The sequence below is a fragment of the Littorina saxatilis genome, linkage group LG7 (genome assembly GCF_037325665.1).
Source record: "Littorina saxatilis isolate snail1 linkage group LG7, US_GU_Lsax_2.0, whole genome shotgun sequence".
Taxonomy (NCBI): Eukaryota; Metazoa; Mollusca; class Gastropoda; order Littorinimorpha; family Littorinidae; genus Littorina; species Littorina saxatilis.
Genome location: NC_090251.1, coordinates 21,154,008 through 21,169,105, shown reverse-complemented (window position 1 = coordinate 21,169,105; position 15,098 = coordinate 21,154,008). Strand labels below are relative to the sequence as shown.

The following is a 15,098-nucleotide window of genomic DNA, read 5'->3' as shown; positions in this document are numbered from 1 at the left end:
CTGGACACGCCATCAGAATTACTGTATTTTGGCCTGCAATGATCTGTTTTCCCAACTCACACTGCTAGAGGCTTATCCGTGATCAAAAGTTGTAAAACGTCTTTGACGTTGACAATATTCTTGTGATTACTCGCCGACTCAATATCAACCACACCCAAAACGGAGTGTTTGGCATACGATGCCAAGTGTAAATTAATTATGAACACACTTGCAGAAGAGAAAGGAAAAAAAGAAAGGAAACAGAGGGCTCAACTGAAGAGTCAATCATCGTTATGCAGGATGGTCTCAAAGCACAAGACAAATTCCGTAAAAACTCTGTCAGGTTTTAAAGGGTTGTGGTGGAATTGCTTTTCTCTTGAAAACATTGAATCAAGTAACATGTGGCATCTTCACATGTGGTTGCTCGATCTGTTCACATCCGCAACGCCTATTGTCAGCTCCGATGTGCGTACTTTCAAACGAAAAGAGCTAGCATTATATTAAGCAGACAATGCAGAAACTGCAGATCGGAGCTAATGCTGACTGGGATGTCAGTCGTTCTCCATTGGCACAGATCACCACTGCATGCAGAAACATGCCCTTTGCTAGTGATTGGCCTACAATGTCACGTGTATAGCTTGACTCAGTGTTTCTATGTATAAAAGCAAGGGAATATAGGAAAAGCACTGTAAACATGTGAAATAATTCCTAACAAGGATTATTTCTTATTTTACACAGACTGTCCGTGGTAGCATTTATCTTAGCAGTCTAGAGGTGACCAAAGTAAAAGGGACACAACTGCGCTATTATTTTGACATGCATTTCAGTTGGTTACTTCCCTTGACTTAGATTAACTATTATCAAGTTATAAAATAGAAGTAGTGATGAGAAAATTATCAGAAGTATTTGAAAGTCATTGGTTACATTTAAGGAATATTTAGATGTTGAAATTACATTTTTAACTATGAAGATAATTATATTACTTATGATGAAACCACCTTCCAACTTTTTGAGTTCCCATGTCTGGAAGTGGGGTTTCTCTCTTTTTGATGGCATGTTGATCTGAGAGAGATGGCACCGGCTTCGGGTGGCTAGAACATGGGGATTAAAGTGCTCCTAATTCAGGTAAGAGACTGAAAATATTGTGGAGATGATCACACAAACCGTTTACTTGTATTTCTATGCAAAGATAAATCATGGATGAATAATATTGAAGATGATTCCAGTAGATAGAAAATGGTATATGTCATTGTCTGTTGTGTGGCCATGTGGTCTTGAGTTTGGGAAAAACCTGTGTGAGGTATCGGAAAGAGTTCTGTGGTTTGAAATGTTATGTTTGTAATTTGTATCAAGTTTCTCTGTTGGTTACTATTTGTATTTGTCACTTTGTGATGGGAGAAAATACATGTTGAGGAGTCTAACTTTGACTGATGGAGTTGGGACTTATAGGACTGTTCAGTTTGATGCGAGTGGAATCACATTTGTGTTAGTGTATGCTGATACAGTTCTTTTGTGACACTGTGTACAGTATGGCTGAGTAAGATAAAGCTGAAATGTATTTTAGTCATATCAAAGAAGAACTTGATCGAGGCATCAAGTGTTTTGGTTCTTCTGTGAGTGGTGTATTTTTAATTCATCACTAATGGACGTAGTGACGTTTTGATTTGACTTTGTTGCACTTAGTCATATGCAACTCAAAACACAACTTCTTGTTCATGTTTAAAAGAAAGTTGTTATCATAGATGGTGATCGAACATTTTCTTGTCAATGTTGATTCCTATGTCGTGCGTCACATGACATACTTTTCGGTTCTAAAGCGCTCAAGTTTTGTCATCAGTCATAAGAGTTTGTCTCGTTTTGTATTTGTATTCTAATCCTATGTTCTTATTGTCAGGTTGTTTACTATTTACATTTGTTTTGTTATAGTGTGTTTATGAGTGTTATGCATTGTATTTTCAGGGGCACTTTTCCTACCTCCCCTTCAGAGCTGCCATGCTTTAAGTGTTTTAGTTTATGTTTTTCCTCAAGTGTTTAGTTTCGCTAATAGTTATTGTTTTTTACCGAAGTTGTGTATAAGAAAAGAAGTGTTAGTGTTAGTGAAAGTGAAGAAAAGGTAATAAATGTTTAAAGGTAAATTACAGTGTGTTGCCTTGACGACTGTGTAGTAGTGAAAGTTGTTTGAGTGTTGATGTCGTGAAGAGTAAAACTCAGTCTTTGTAGAGTAGACTTTTTTCTAAGAAATCTCTTTTCCCGAACCCGACCTTATGTCCACTTAATACATTCCGGCGAAGTGACAAGGTTTAAATAAAATTTGGCAATACGACTACTTGTAGTATTGGCAAGGTTTACATTTTGGCGCCCAATAAGGGACTGAGATAGTGAGAGAGAAAAAAGTAAAGACTGGAATAGTGGAAAATAAATGACTCAATTGTTTTTGTTTCAACTATTTTTTGTAATTTTAACTGTAAGATAAGGGTAAGAGGAAAACACATAACTAAGCATGATGGAAAGGCGAGAGACGAGGAGAGAGCGACAGGATGCTGGAGAGCGACAGCTGAGCCGATGCAGAGGAGAGAGGACGAAGAGAGATGAGCTGGATGACACCGCTGAGACGACACTGTTGCCAGGAAGAAAGTCACGGATTTCAGTGACCTTGAGTGCTGTGGATTTTTGACCAGATGTGACTGACTTTTTTAGTCATGTTGTGGAGAGTTACCACATTTAGTGGCTTGGTTGATTTTGGGTGGTGATAATTCTTTCATCATAAATGGACGCTCGAAAGTATAGTTTTGATTTGACCTAGTTGTACTTGGTCGCGATATAATCCTAACAAAACTTTTTGTCTATTTTTCCATGTTCTCACAGTTTTGGCATTGTGATCTGAACCGAGTTTTCTTGTCAGGACGATTCCTGCCTTGAGTTTCACTATATGTTTGAACACTTCAGTCATTGGGTGCTACAGTATTTTTTGTCACAGGAGTTGCAGTGATTTTTGTTTTGTCAATTTGTGATTGTATGACAAATAGGAGTGTCTTACTATTGTAATAGCTGTTGGCATACTGGAGTCATGTTGAAAAAATGTTGTTCGGAGTGAATAGGAACATTTTTTGATTTTTGGAAATGTTTGCCTGTTACTGCACTATATGAACTCCATTATAGAAAATTGTCTGGGCCTCTAAATAGTTCAGTACTTGAAGGTCATCGGGTTTTTGGGTTTAACTCCGTTGCTACCGTTCCCACTCTTTTTTGTTAACTCTGGAAGCTTCAAGATGTTGATTGTTTAGCTTTTTGAGGCATGGAAATGATAAGTGTTAACAACTTGTTCATTTCTGCAGTTAATTCAGGTTGATTTGTCAGTAATTTGAGATTGTTGTGTGGAGTAGAAGAAGATTGAAGTATTTGTTTTATGTGGATTGTTGATGGTTGTAAAGAAATGGAACATAGGAATTGTATTGAGATAAGGGGAATCACCACGCGAACTGAGATTATTAGTCTGCACAGTTGCTTTGTTAACTGTCAGCTTTTGAGAGATGTAATTCCGAGTGGTTACTGGTTACATCAAGAGTAATTTGAGACATCAAGTGAATGTCTTAGATTTTCTGTAAGGTGATTATGCTTAAAGCTAGTCACTAAATGGATGAAGTATAGTTTCGATTGACTCTGCTTGTAGCTGTGTCTGAATTAGTCGTAACATAACTTCTTGTCCATTATTGAGGAATTTTGTTATCACAGACAAGTGGGGCTGTGGTTTAGACAATATTTCTGGTTGGGTTGGATTCCATATATCATGTATTACATGATATGATATTCCTATTGTATTCCATTCTTCAATCATAACAAGAGCATTGCATTGTTTTAGTATTGTGTTGTATTGTGTGTTATGTTCTTTTTGTTTTGTTCTATGGTGTTTTTTGACTTTGTGACAAGTGGAAGCGACAGATATTTTGGAAACAGGGATTTGCAAACAAGTTGCAATGAACTTTGGAACTGGGAAAAAACAAACAAGAAGGTTTGGACTGCCGAGTGCAGTATAATGTGTTTTTGTCATTGTGAAATTCATTGAAACAGTGCAGAGGTAGTGTGGGTGTGTCTTGAGAGTCGAGTCAATGAATGTAGCTAAGCTGTGCCGGCGCACTTAGTTATATTTCTAATTGATTTGTATGTCTTGTGACAAGAGTGTGGTATTGGTTATGACGCATGGACGCATGTTGATTTTCTAAATATTCACTGTTGAAATAATGATTATTATGTTTTAACCTTGTTAAAAGTACTTTGTCTTGATTGGGTGTTGAGATGAGGCACTGGAAAAAGTTTTTGTTGATTCATGGTGAAAGGGAGATAATTTGGGTGTTGGTCAATTTTGGAAACTTGTGTTTAACTTAGAAGATTGACAGTAGGTGTGTCATGTGTACCGGTTTAAACCTTTTCAAGTTTTTTTTTATGCCAAGTGTTGATCGTCTTCCTTTTCAATTTCGTTGATAAACCTTGGGTTTATTGGTTAGACTGTCGCTTTAGTTGGAGTGAGAGATGGAAATTGTTTTGTTGGCTATGTGCGTTTCTGGAATATGAAGTTCATAACTAAACAGCTAATGGGATGTGTTTCAGCACTATTCTTTTAGTTAGACTTGGGTCGTAGACATGCACCGGTTGTCTTTTAAGACACTTTTTGTTAACACACGAGAGATTAGCCATGTCGAGTTGAGATATTCAACGACAACGTTTTTTAGTTTTTGAAATGTTTACATGATTACTAGTGTTAGTAATAAGGAAACATTTTCTTTGGAGGGGTGTATGTAAACATGTGAAATAATTCCTAACAAGGATTATTTCTTATTTTACACAGACTGTCCGTGGTAGCATTTATCTTAGCAGTCTAGAGGTGACCAAAGTAAAAGGGACACAACTGCGCTATTATTTTGACATGCATTTCAGTTGGTTACTTCCCTTGACTTAGATTAACTATTATCAAGTTATAAAATAGAAGTAGTGATGAGAAAATTATCAGAAGTATCTGAAAGTCATTGGCTACATTTAAGGAATATTTAGATGTTGAAATTATATTTTTAACTATGAAGATATATTACTTATGATGAAACCACCTTCCAACTTTTTGAGTTCCCATGTCTGGAAGTGGGGTTTCTCTCTTTTTGATGGCATGATGTTCTGAGAGAGATGGCACCGGCTTCGGGTGGCCAGAACATGGTGATTAAAGTGCTCCTAATTCAGGTAAGAGACTGAAAATATTGTGGGAGATGATCACACAAACCGTTTACTTGTATTTCTATGCAAAGATAAATCATGGATGAATAATATTGAAGATGATTCCAGTAGATAGAAAATGGTATATGTCATTGTCTGTTGTGTGGCCATGTGGTCTTGAGTTTGGGAAAAACCTGTGTGAGGTATCGGAAAGAGTTCTGTGGTTTGAAATGTTATGTTTGTAATTTGTATCAAGTTTCTCTGTTGGTTACTATTTGTATTTGTCACTTTGTGATGGGAGAAAATACATGTTGAGGAGTCTAACTTTGACTGATGGAGTTGGGACTTATAGGACTGTTCAGTTTGATGCGAGTGGAATCACATTTGTGTTAGTGTATGCTGATACAGTTCTTTTGTGACACTGTGTACAGTATGGCTGAGTAAGATAAAGCTGAAATGTATTTTAGTCATATCAAAGAAGAACTTGATCGAGGCATCAAGTGTTTTGGTTCTTCTGTGAGTGGTGTATTTTTAATTCATCACTAATGGACGTAGTGACGTTTTGATTTGACTTTGTTGCACTTAGTCATATGCAACTCAAAACACAACTTCTTGTTCATGTTTAAAAGAAAGTTGTTATCATAGATGGTGATTGAACATTTTCTTGTCAATGTTGATTCCTATGTCGTGCGTCACATGACATACTTTTCGGTTCTAAAGCGCTCAAGTTTTGTCATCAGTCATAAGAGTTTGTCTCGTTTTGTATTTGTATTCTAATCCTATGTTCTTATTGTCAGGTTGTTTACTATTTACATTTGTTTTGTTATAGTGTGTTTATGAGTGTTATGCATTGTATTTTCAGGGGCACTTTTCCTACCTCCCCTTCAGAGCTGCCATGCTTTAAGTGTTTTAGTTTATGTTTTTTCCTCAAGTGTTTAGTTTCGCTAATAGTTATTGTTTTTTACCGAAGTTGTGTATAAGAAAAGAAGTGTTAGTGTTAGTGAAAGTGAAGAAAAGGTAATAAATGTTTAAAGGTAAATTACAGTGTGTTGCCTTGACGACTGTGTAGTAGTGAAAGTTGTTTGAGTGTTGATGTCGTGAAGAGTAAAACTCAGTCTTTGTAGAGTAGACTTTTTTCTAAGAAATCTCTTTTCCCGAACCCGACCTTATGTCCACTTAATACATTCCGGCGAAGTGACAAGGTTTAAATAAAATTTGGCAATACGACTACTTGTAGTATTGGCAAGGTTTACAAGCACTCTTCCACAACCCATCAAAACTTGACAGAGTTATTTCCGAACATCATCTATTGAGGCCTAGGGTTTGGTCTGAGAAACGAAGGTGTTATAGCTTCTTTATGCTGCTGAACATCAGATCTACAACTGGGCGTTTGATCTTAAACACACATATCTACTTACTGGGCATTCTGCTTTGAGAACAGCATTCAGATCTTCTTTCTTGTAATTTATTGGCCTGTCACATCCGATGCTCTGAAAGTATGTATCATAAAAAAAGTTCTGAAGAACATGACAAACATCAAGAGCAGTACAATGCATCTAAAGAAACGGAGAAAGAGAGAGGAAGGGGGGAAACAACAGAACAAGGACAAGAAGTTCTGAGCTAGGAGACTTCACAAATGACAAACTCAATCAATATAATTCAAAATTCACCTTCACAATTATTTGTTATGCACCTACAGCAGTCTCTCTCATGAACGGACACCCATGGGCCATTGCAAACCTGTCCGTACATTGCAGTTGGCCGGTCACGGGAGGGGTGCCCCCCACCCCCCACCCCCCCTCCATCACACACACTCAAACACACTGACCGACTGAGTGAGTCTTTGCTACTCGTGATCCAGCTCTACTTGTATTAAAACAATAACATCAAACTACTACAACTTATAACTAAAAGGAACAAAAACTGTCCTGTAAAAATGACGCTAAATCAATGGTGAAAAAAAAAAGAGATCAAAGAAATCGTCAATTCACTGAGAACACAGGCACCCCATGAAAGCAGCCACGCACATACGCACAGAGGCACACATGCTTGTGCAGATGCTTTGCAAAAATATCAATTGAAAACCTGCATGTCCTCATTTCTTTTTGTCTGGCTTTATTGAATGCTTCAGGCAATGACTTTTCCCTGTCCAGTTTCCACTTTCCCCTTACCCCTCTCTTACCCACTCCCCCCCCCCCCCTTTACCCAGCCCCAACACCAAAAACATCTAATCTGCGAGGCAGAGTACACCTTTTTCTGAAAGGAAGAGTACTCGTCTTCAATTATATCCAGAGGTCTTCCAGCTGTCCCCACCATATCACCCTAGCGCTCTGACCCCCCCCCCCCCCCCCCTTTCACCGGCCCTCAGCCACTGTCTGTAAGTAGAGAGGTGTCAGCTGTATCAGCCTCCTGTCCCCTCAGTGAGAGACAAAAGCCAAGTGGTCGAGTCTAACTTTTGACACCGACATTGTGTGTGTGTGTGTGTGTATGAGGGGGGTGGGGGGGGGTATGATCAACCAATAAATAAAAAATGAAGAATGAACAGATCTTATACAGAGGTTATACACTGCAGCTCACTTTAGCCACCACACCAGTTTTGGACTCGACCATCAGCTGGCATGCATAACATGACACACCGTGAAGCTGTGTACTGATGATGTCAACTCTGTGACTCCGATGGTCTGGGGCGAGTGTAACTTCCCTTGTTCATGTCCGACAGACAAGGACAATAAATAGAAGAGCATGGTGCAATTTCGTGTTGGCATCTTCTCCTCTGAAAGCAAGAACCTAAAGACTGAAAAACCGAAGTGCTTACCCCACTTCTGACCCGAATCACCCTTCCCCCCCGCCTGCTGGGTACACATGCACTCAAGCTAAGCAAGACTGACACCTTTGCTTTGACCTGTGTACCAGGAGTCGGATTAGCGATGCTGCTCTGACCAAAACTACCCCCCTCCTGATGGGTACATGTGCACTCAAGTTTACAGTGACGTCATCTCGCCTTTGTGGCTGTGACCTTTGTACCAAAAGCCGGACAGTGCTCTGTTATCGATTTTGTTGCTGTGAAAATTTGACATGGTCTGTCCGTACATTGGAGGTATGACCTGCTGTTGGGACCGAAAATTAGTGTCCCGTCCACGTTTTGCAGGTGGCCGTTTAAGGGGGGGGCAAATATAAGGAAAACACTCCGTGCCGAGCAAATGTGTCCGTACATGTCAGGTGGCCGCTCACGCCGGGGGCCGTACATTGCAGGGACTGCTGAATATAAACTACACAAAAGATGCCAAAATCAGGTTTATCTAAAATCTTCAATAGCTGTGACTCTTTGTTGGCAGTCAAAATGAAAAAAACACAATCTGATAACTCAATCAAGTTTCTTACAGAAAAGCTATACAGTTGGACTTTATGCTGATTCTCACCTTCAGAAACTGCACTTTGTCCTCAGTGGAGCAGGTGCCCAACACCTCACAGCCAGCATTCTTGCACCACTGGACCTGTTCAATTGTTATTGGACAAGATAGTTAAGTTACAACACTTGTGGAGTCTCACATTTAGCTATGCCAGCCAGTTCAAAATGGTGTTGACTTTCTCAGTTTTAAGTTTGCCAGGTGTCAAAAAAGCTATGGAGCCAAATTTCAAGGAAGTGTACATGGCAGTTACACTACCCCCACCCCCCCACACACTCAAATGTACATCCACAGAAAGCAGAGAAGGTGGGGAAGAGATAAGAATAATACAACTGCTTATACTATGTGTGTGCCCTTATGTTAAATAAAATTATTATGAACACACTCACTGCAAACTGGCCAGTACCTCCTGCTGCAGCTGTAAATGAAACAGTTTGTGAAACATTATTGTGACATGCTGAAAAATTGAATGGTTTAAAAAATTTACAAACCAAATTTTATTATCACAATACTTGTTTAAAAAGTCTTTCAACCTCCAAGTCCAACCTACCCAAACATCACTCCTTAATCACTAAAAATTACCTGATGGCCTTATAAAATAAACTGCTCATATAAGGCAGGTACAGAAACAGCTGGATGTGTTCAAAGGGGCAACTTGTTCGACAAAAAAGAGTTGTCAGCAATGCAGTAAGCTGCTGCAAAAGTCCTAATTATAAATGAAAACACATTTGGCTACCTTAGTCTAATGACACGATCTAAAAGGTTGTCAGAAAATACATTTTACACAGATGAACATACTTATACAAAGTTATAGTCAATCAAAGAAACAAACCAAGACAAAATGTTGGAAAACAAGACAGAAAGAATGAAAGTAAGAAACACAAAACAAGTATCTCACCTGTGATCAGCACTTTATTTCCTTTTTTTATTTCACCAACCTGCACAATGTACAAACCCAAAGAAGAGTGTAACAAATAGTGGCTTCATCAGTGACAACAAGGATGATGTGAGCCATCAACGTCAACATTATGAGTTATTTCTAATATGCTGACTGTTAGCAAATGATAACAGGCATGTCGAGAAAAAAGATATCAAGCATGAGCCTTTTAGGCGAATGCTGATATCGTTTGTGAGACATGACTGTTGTCATTTGCTAACAGTCCGCATATTAGAAATAACGGTTTTATTACCGTTTAATTCGACCAAAACAAATTTCGAAGCGACCCCGCGAATTAGACAGAACAGCCGCAATGGCAACTTGAGCGCTCCTACCTGATTATGCCTGTCAGTCAAAGAATTCTCGTGACCTGGGTCAGCCAATCAGAGTAATACTCCTGACGTGATGAATATTCACAGATCAAATGCGTTTGACACACAACAATCTCACAAGATAAACCATGTTCAACATGCGTTTCGGTTGCTTCGCTTTTTCTTGTTGAATAGAGAGCGACAGATTTAGAACTGACTCAAGACGGATGGGAAATGACGTAAAGATACATTTGACGTAACGCGAGTGACACAATTTCACTTGATTTTCCGAACTTAGGTAATTTAGATTTCAAGTGAGCGGGTCAGCATTTCACACTCAGAGGATGGGCGGTACCTTGCTGTTCCATAAAGCACCCACCGACAAAACTCGCTTATCGGTATTTTTTTTAGATAAAGAGAGTATTATCTGACAGCATTTGAAGTGTCATTCTGTAGAATAAATCACGCTGATATTGTTTATTTACATTTTTACTTTGTTTTGTCAATTTTTAGCTTGATATACAAAAAGGGTCCCTGCCTGAACGTTATAACATTTAACAGGTCACCTAGAATCCGTCCTGATTGGTCAAAAACCCATATGGGGCACTGAATTGGTAATAAATCAAAATGAAGTATACCTTCAATAGACAGGTAAAAACTTCCTCACTTTCCTCACTTTTAAGACTCCGTCTTTTTTGTTCATTACCTTTGTACCCCCAAGTTAAGTCTTCCTCCTTTTTCAGACCTAATTTTCTCTAAACAAAATATTTAGGTTTTAAAGGGGGATATTCCACTACATATCTATAAAATATACCATCAATAATGCACCGTATCATCAATTTCAGTAACCCCAAGGATAGCAGCACGAGTTTCCTTGAGGAAACTTCCCACTGCCACTCAGCAATTCCATGTCACCTAGTCAGTGTTACTGGTGGTAAATTACTGTCAAGTCACCTTGTCGAGGCTGATTGCGGCTGTCAGGCCACTCAGCATGAAAGGCAGATACTGAGGGTTCTCCTCTGGCAGAGGTACCACCGCCTTTGCTTCAACCACCTGAAATGTTCCCCCAAAAAGTTTGACAATTAGACATTCAGACAACCCCTCAAACTACTATCATATTCTGTTGATTCATTCGCTCGGCTTCCTGGCGAGTCGGCGAAAACTGATTCCATCAAGATAATTTTTGTGTGAATATTTGTTTGTCTGTTTACTTAAAAGACCGTTGGGTTGATATATTTGTGATTGTGTACGTAATTTTGTCAATAACAACGTTCCAACAACTTACCTTTCTTGTTTTTTTATTCTGAATTTTGGAACGTTGGCAGTCTCTTTGTTTTTGGATTTGTTTATCAAATGTTGTTGTTGTTGTTTTGGTGTTGTTGTTGTGGTGGTGGTGGTAAGGCGGCGTTTGCTGTCGTTGCCAAGACGTACAGTTAATGAGTTACACATGAACTTTCCTATCGTCCAAAACCAATCAACTCTTTCAGAACACTGAGGTCCTCGCCATAAATGGTTGCTTGTCTGCATGTTTTATCAGTTTTCGCTCTCCACATTCACTGCCCGAAAAGTAGACAAGCAGGCACAAGGCAAGGAGAAAGTCAAGGTAAAGGTGGCACACATACCTTGTACTCAGCGAAGGCTCCCATACTGAGGTACACAACAGGCTGCCCAACCTTTAGTCCCGTGTTCTCTCCCGCTGCAGCTATGTGACCCAAACCCTGTACAAGGTCACAGTCAAGAAAAACATTTCAATACCAAGCAAATTTCTTCGAATTTATTTAGTTTAAATAACAAAATTCACACTCGCACTTATAACACACAAAAAAGCAAAAATAATCAAATAGAATGTATATGTTGGAGCACTTAAATCCTTTATATTTCACTTCACAGCTTTTATTCATTCTTATTTACAGAGGTTATGAATAGAAAATCTCAGAAAACAGGGTCACCTGAGAAAACAGGGTCTTAAAATGGAGGAAGTCTTAAACTGGGGGGTCTTAAAAGGGAGTTCCACTAAAGTTTTATACTTACATTTTGCCAGGGATGCTGATGTAATTTGCTTCTTACTGGTGACACCCCTACTGGAAGACGATATTTTGAATTTGGTCATAAATACGAACTGACAGGTCCGCGAATCCGGCAGTATATTTGGTGGTAATGCTGACAACATTACAGAAAAACTCTTCAGGAACTTAATTTTTAAGACATATTTTTGCACAATTACTGATTCTGAAGATTACAGTGGACGAGCAAAAAGGCATTCTGTATGTAAATCACTTAGTAAAGTTGACGAAATTTTCTTCCGCTTTGACATTTTTATTTCAGTTGAGATTATCATCTTGCATACTGCATGCTAAACTTGGTGGACATACTCTATCCACAGGCAATTGACTCAATTTCCTAGTTTTGTCAGGGCGCAACGCTCAGTACAGTCACCCATGGTCAGTTTTGGTCAAAAATCTGGGTCACCTCACTCTTGTTTTGTATCATGTGCGCGGGTTTTCAAAAAATATGCTTCCCTTCCATGAAGGATGTATTATACTGTAATTGCAACCTTTTATTTAATAATTGCTCAATTTGAAGTTGTCAAAAATCACAACTTTGTTCAATAAACCCTTATTTTAACAACCAAGGGGAATAACTGTCATCTGCTATGGCCGAAGGGAGATAATTCACAAATCAAACATGGTCTTTAAATAGAGTACTTACCGGTAATAACCTTGATATTAAATATGTAACTTGTCCTGACTTTTATATGTTATGGACATATACAACTTGTTTGAATTCAGATGCAAAATTCTCAATAATTTTTAGACAGACTATATATGTGTTACTTCTTTGTACTACTTTAAAGGACCCCAACAGGCTCTTTTTAAGGTCAGATAAAGCAGTTGGGGTTGATTTAATTAAATAAGTAAGCATCTAAAGATGCAAAAACCGAACAGTAAATCACAGGTTTTGTGTTGCATCAGTCTAATTTTACACAAAATGCATGCTCAAAAAGCGGCCAAATTCGTCTGCTACGCGAGACTTCAAAATCCCCGCGGTGGCAAGCCGTTGGCTGTGACGTCACTTACAGGAATCGGAAGCGAAAGTAGCGACGCTCGGTCTGTGTCTTTGCTGCAGCCGTGAATGCGCGCGTACTCCCGACATCATGCCGAGAGAGTGTGCTGCTGCCGTATGTTCGGAGTTGCAAAAAAAGGACTCAGGCTTGAGTTTTCATTTGTTTCCATCCGACTTCAAGGCTCAAGCAGGAATGGGCTGTGAAAATGAATCGGCTGGACCCAAAAACAAAGAAACGACAACAACAACAACACTATTGTTGAGAAACCAGCGAAACTACATCAACAATAACAACAACAACAACACTATTGTTGAGAAACCAGCGAAACTACATCAACAATAACAACAACAACAACAACCTCAACAACAACAACCTCAACAACAACAACCTCAACAACAACAACCACAACAGCATTGTTGAGAAACCAGCGAGACTGTATCAACAATAACAAAAACAACAACCACCACAACACAGTACAACATTGGGCAACAACTACAACAACTACAACAACTACAACAACGACAACAACACTGACAACAACTGAAAAACCAAGAACAACTACAATGTCAACAACACCACCAACAACAGCTTTACACTGATAAACAGTAGCTAGGTAGAACACGATTGATTTGACACGTAACAACCTTGATTTCATCTACGACGACGACAACAAAAACATCAACTCAAATTCGAGAACATATATGGGTGCGTCTCAGAAACTGATCCTTTTGTGTGTGCCATAATCAAATTAGCCCACAATTGAAACATACTGAATTTTAAATCATGATATTGGTATGTTTGAGAAGTAAAATGAATAAAGAAATAGTACAAACAAAACTGAGTATTTTGCATGATTATTATGAAGGTTGTTTTGCGAAAGAAATGATTAAATGCGTCAAAAATGAAGGTCTGATCTGTGACATGAACCATCAACTAGTTTTGTACCTCACTACAAGAATCGTTTAGAATGTCCAAGGACTGCTATTTTTGTTATGTGTGTTTGGTTTAAGTGTACTTGACAGTTGAAATGTTATTTTGTCCACAGAATTGTTTTTTTAAACGAAATTAATCGCTTGAAAGTTTGCCATCACTGTCGTAACATATATGTTTCCGCACGCGTGCAACAGCAACAAGTCCTAAATTTGAACTTTAGAATTTGCATATTCATTTTCAACACGATCTTGACATGAAAGGGCATAGAAAATCGCTAAGCTAAATGTTATTTAAGTATTATTTTCTCAAAATTGCATCTGCAAACTAAGTTGAAAGTTGCGCAATATGACATGCTTCTTCAAAATTCCGTTACGATGGTGAACGGTTTTGCAAATAATGTTCAGAGTTTTGAAGAAAGATTAGAACTATTTTGCGCGTAGTGACTTAAAGGTGCGGGTGACTACGCGTGCGCAGTTACAGAGAGAAATAGTTCAGCTTCCAGCAGCGAAGAAAGATTTCGAGAATGTTTCCGAAGTCTGTGATTTTGTTACGACAGTGATCAACACCCAAGGTTCTTAAGAAAAGGTGAGTTTTTGCTGCTATGATATTCTATGAAGTGAAAAATTAGGCTACACATTTGTTAATAATAGTTTTTCTTTCGATTTCACGTAGTCAAAACTTGACTAAATGTTTTAACATAGAGGGGGAATCGAAACGAGGGTCGTGGTGTATGTGTGTGTGTGTGTCTGTTTGTCTGTGCGTGTGTGTGTGTAGAGCGATTCAGACTAAACTACTTGACCGATCTTTATGAAATTTGACATGAGAGTTCCTGGGTATGATATCCCCGGACGTTTTTTTCTTTTTTTCGACAAATACTTTTGATGACGTCATATCCGGCTTTTTGTAAAAGTTGAGGCGGCACTGTCACACCCTCATTTTTCAATTAAATTGATTGAAATTTGTGTAAAGCAATCTTCGACGAAGGCCGGACTTCGGTATTGCATTTCAGCTTGGTGGCTTAAAAATTAATTAATGACTTTGGCCATTAAAAATCTGAAAATTGTAATATTTTTTTTTTATATATAAAACGATCCACATTTACGTTCATCTTATTTTACATCATTTCCTGATTCCAAAAACATATAAATATGTTATATTTGGATTAAAAACAAGCTCTGAAAATTAAAAATATAAAAAATTATGATCAAAATTAAATTTCCGAAATCCATTTAAAGGAACGGTAAGTGTCAATGTTTTCTTTAATTGTA

The 15,098-nt window shown here is 38.4% G+C and overlaps 1 protein-coding gene and 1 long non-coding RNA gene across 3 annotated transcripts in view; one reads left to right on the top strand and one right to left on the bottom strand.

Annotated features, from left to right (window-relative positions):
* Positions 1 to 15,098, bottom strand: part of LOC138970907 (prostaglandin reductase-3-like) — a 42,853-nt gene that overhangs the window by 14,020 nt on the left and 13,735 nt on the right. For both annotated transcript variants that reach the window (XM_070343487.1, XM_070343488.1), the window contains exons 4-9: positions 11,456 to 11,551; positions 10,788 to 10,886; positions 9,484 to 9,523; positions 8,975 to 9,003; positions 8,598 to 8,672; positions 6,597 to 6,668 (exon numbers count right to left, since the gene is read on the bottom strand). In XM_070343487.1, the coding sequence (XP_070199588.1) occupies positions 6,597 to 6,668; positions 8,598 to 8,672; positions 8,975 to 9,003; positions 9,484 to 9,523; positions 10,788 to 10,886; positions 11,456 to 11,551 (411 nt within the window). The remainder of the gene's footprint in view (positions 1 to 6,596; positions 6,669 to 8,597; positions 8,673 to 8,974; positions 9,004 to 9,483; positions 9,524 to 10,787; positions 10,887 to 11,455; positions 11,552 to 15,098) is intronic.
* On the top strand, positions 673 to 6,308 carry LOC138970914 (uncharacterized). The gene is made up of 2 exons (XR_011457107.1): positions 673 to 1,104; positions 1,939 to 6,308. It is a non-coding gene; the product is annotated as an uncharacterized lncRNA (long non-coding RNA).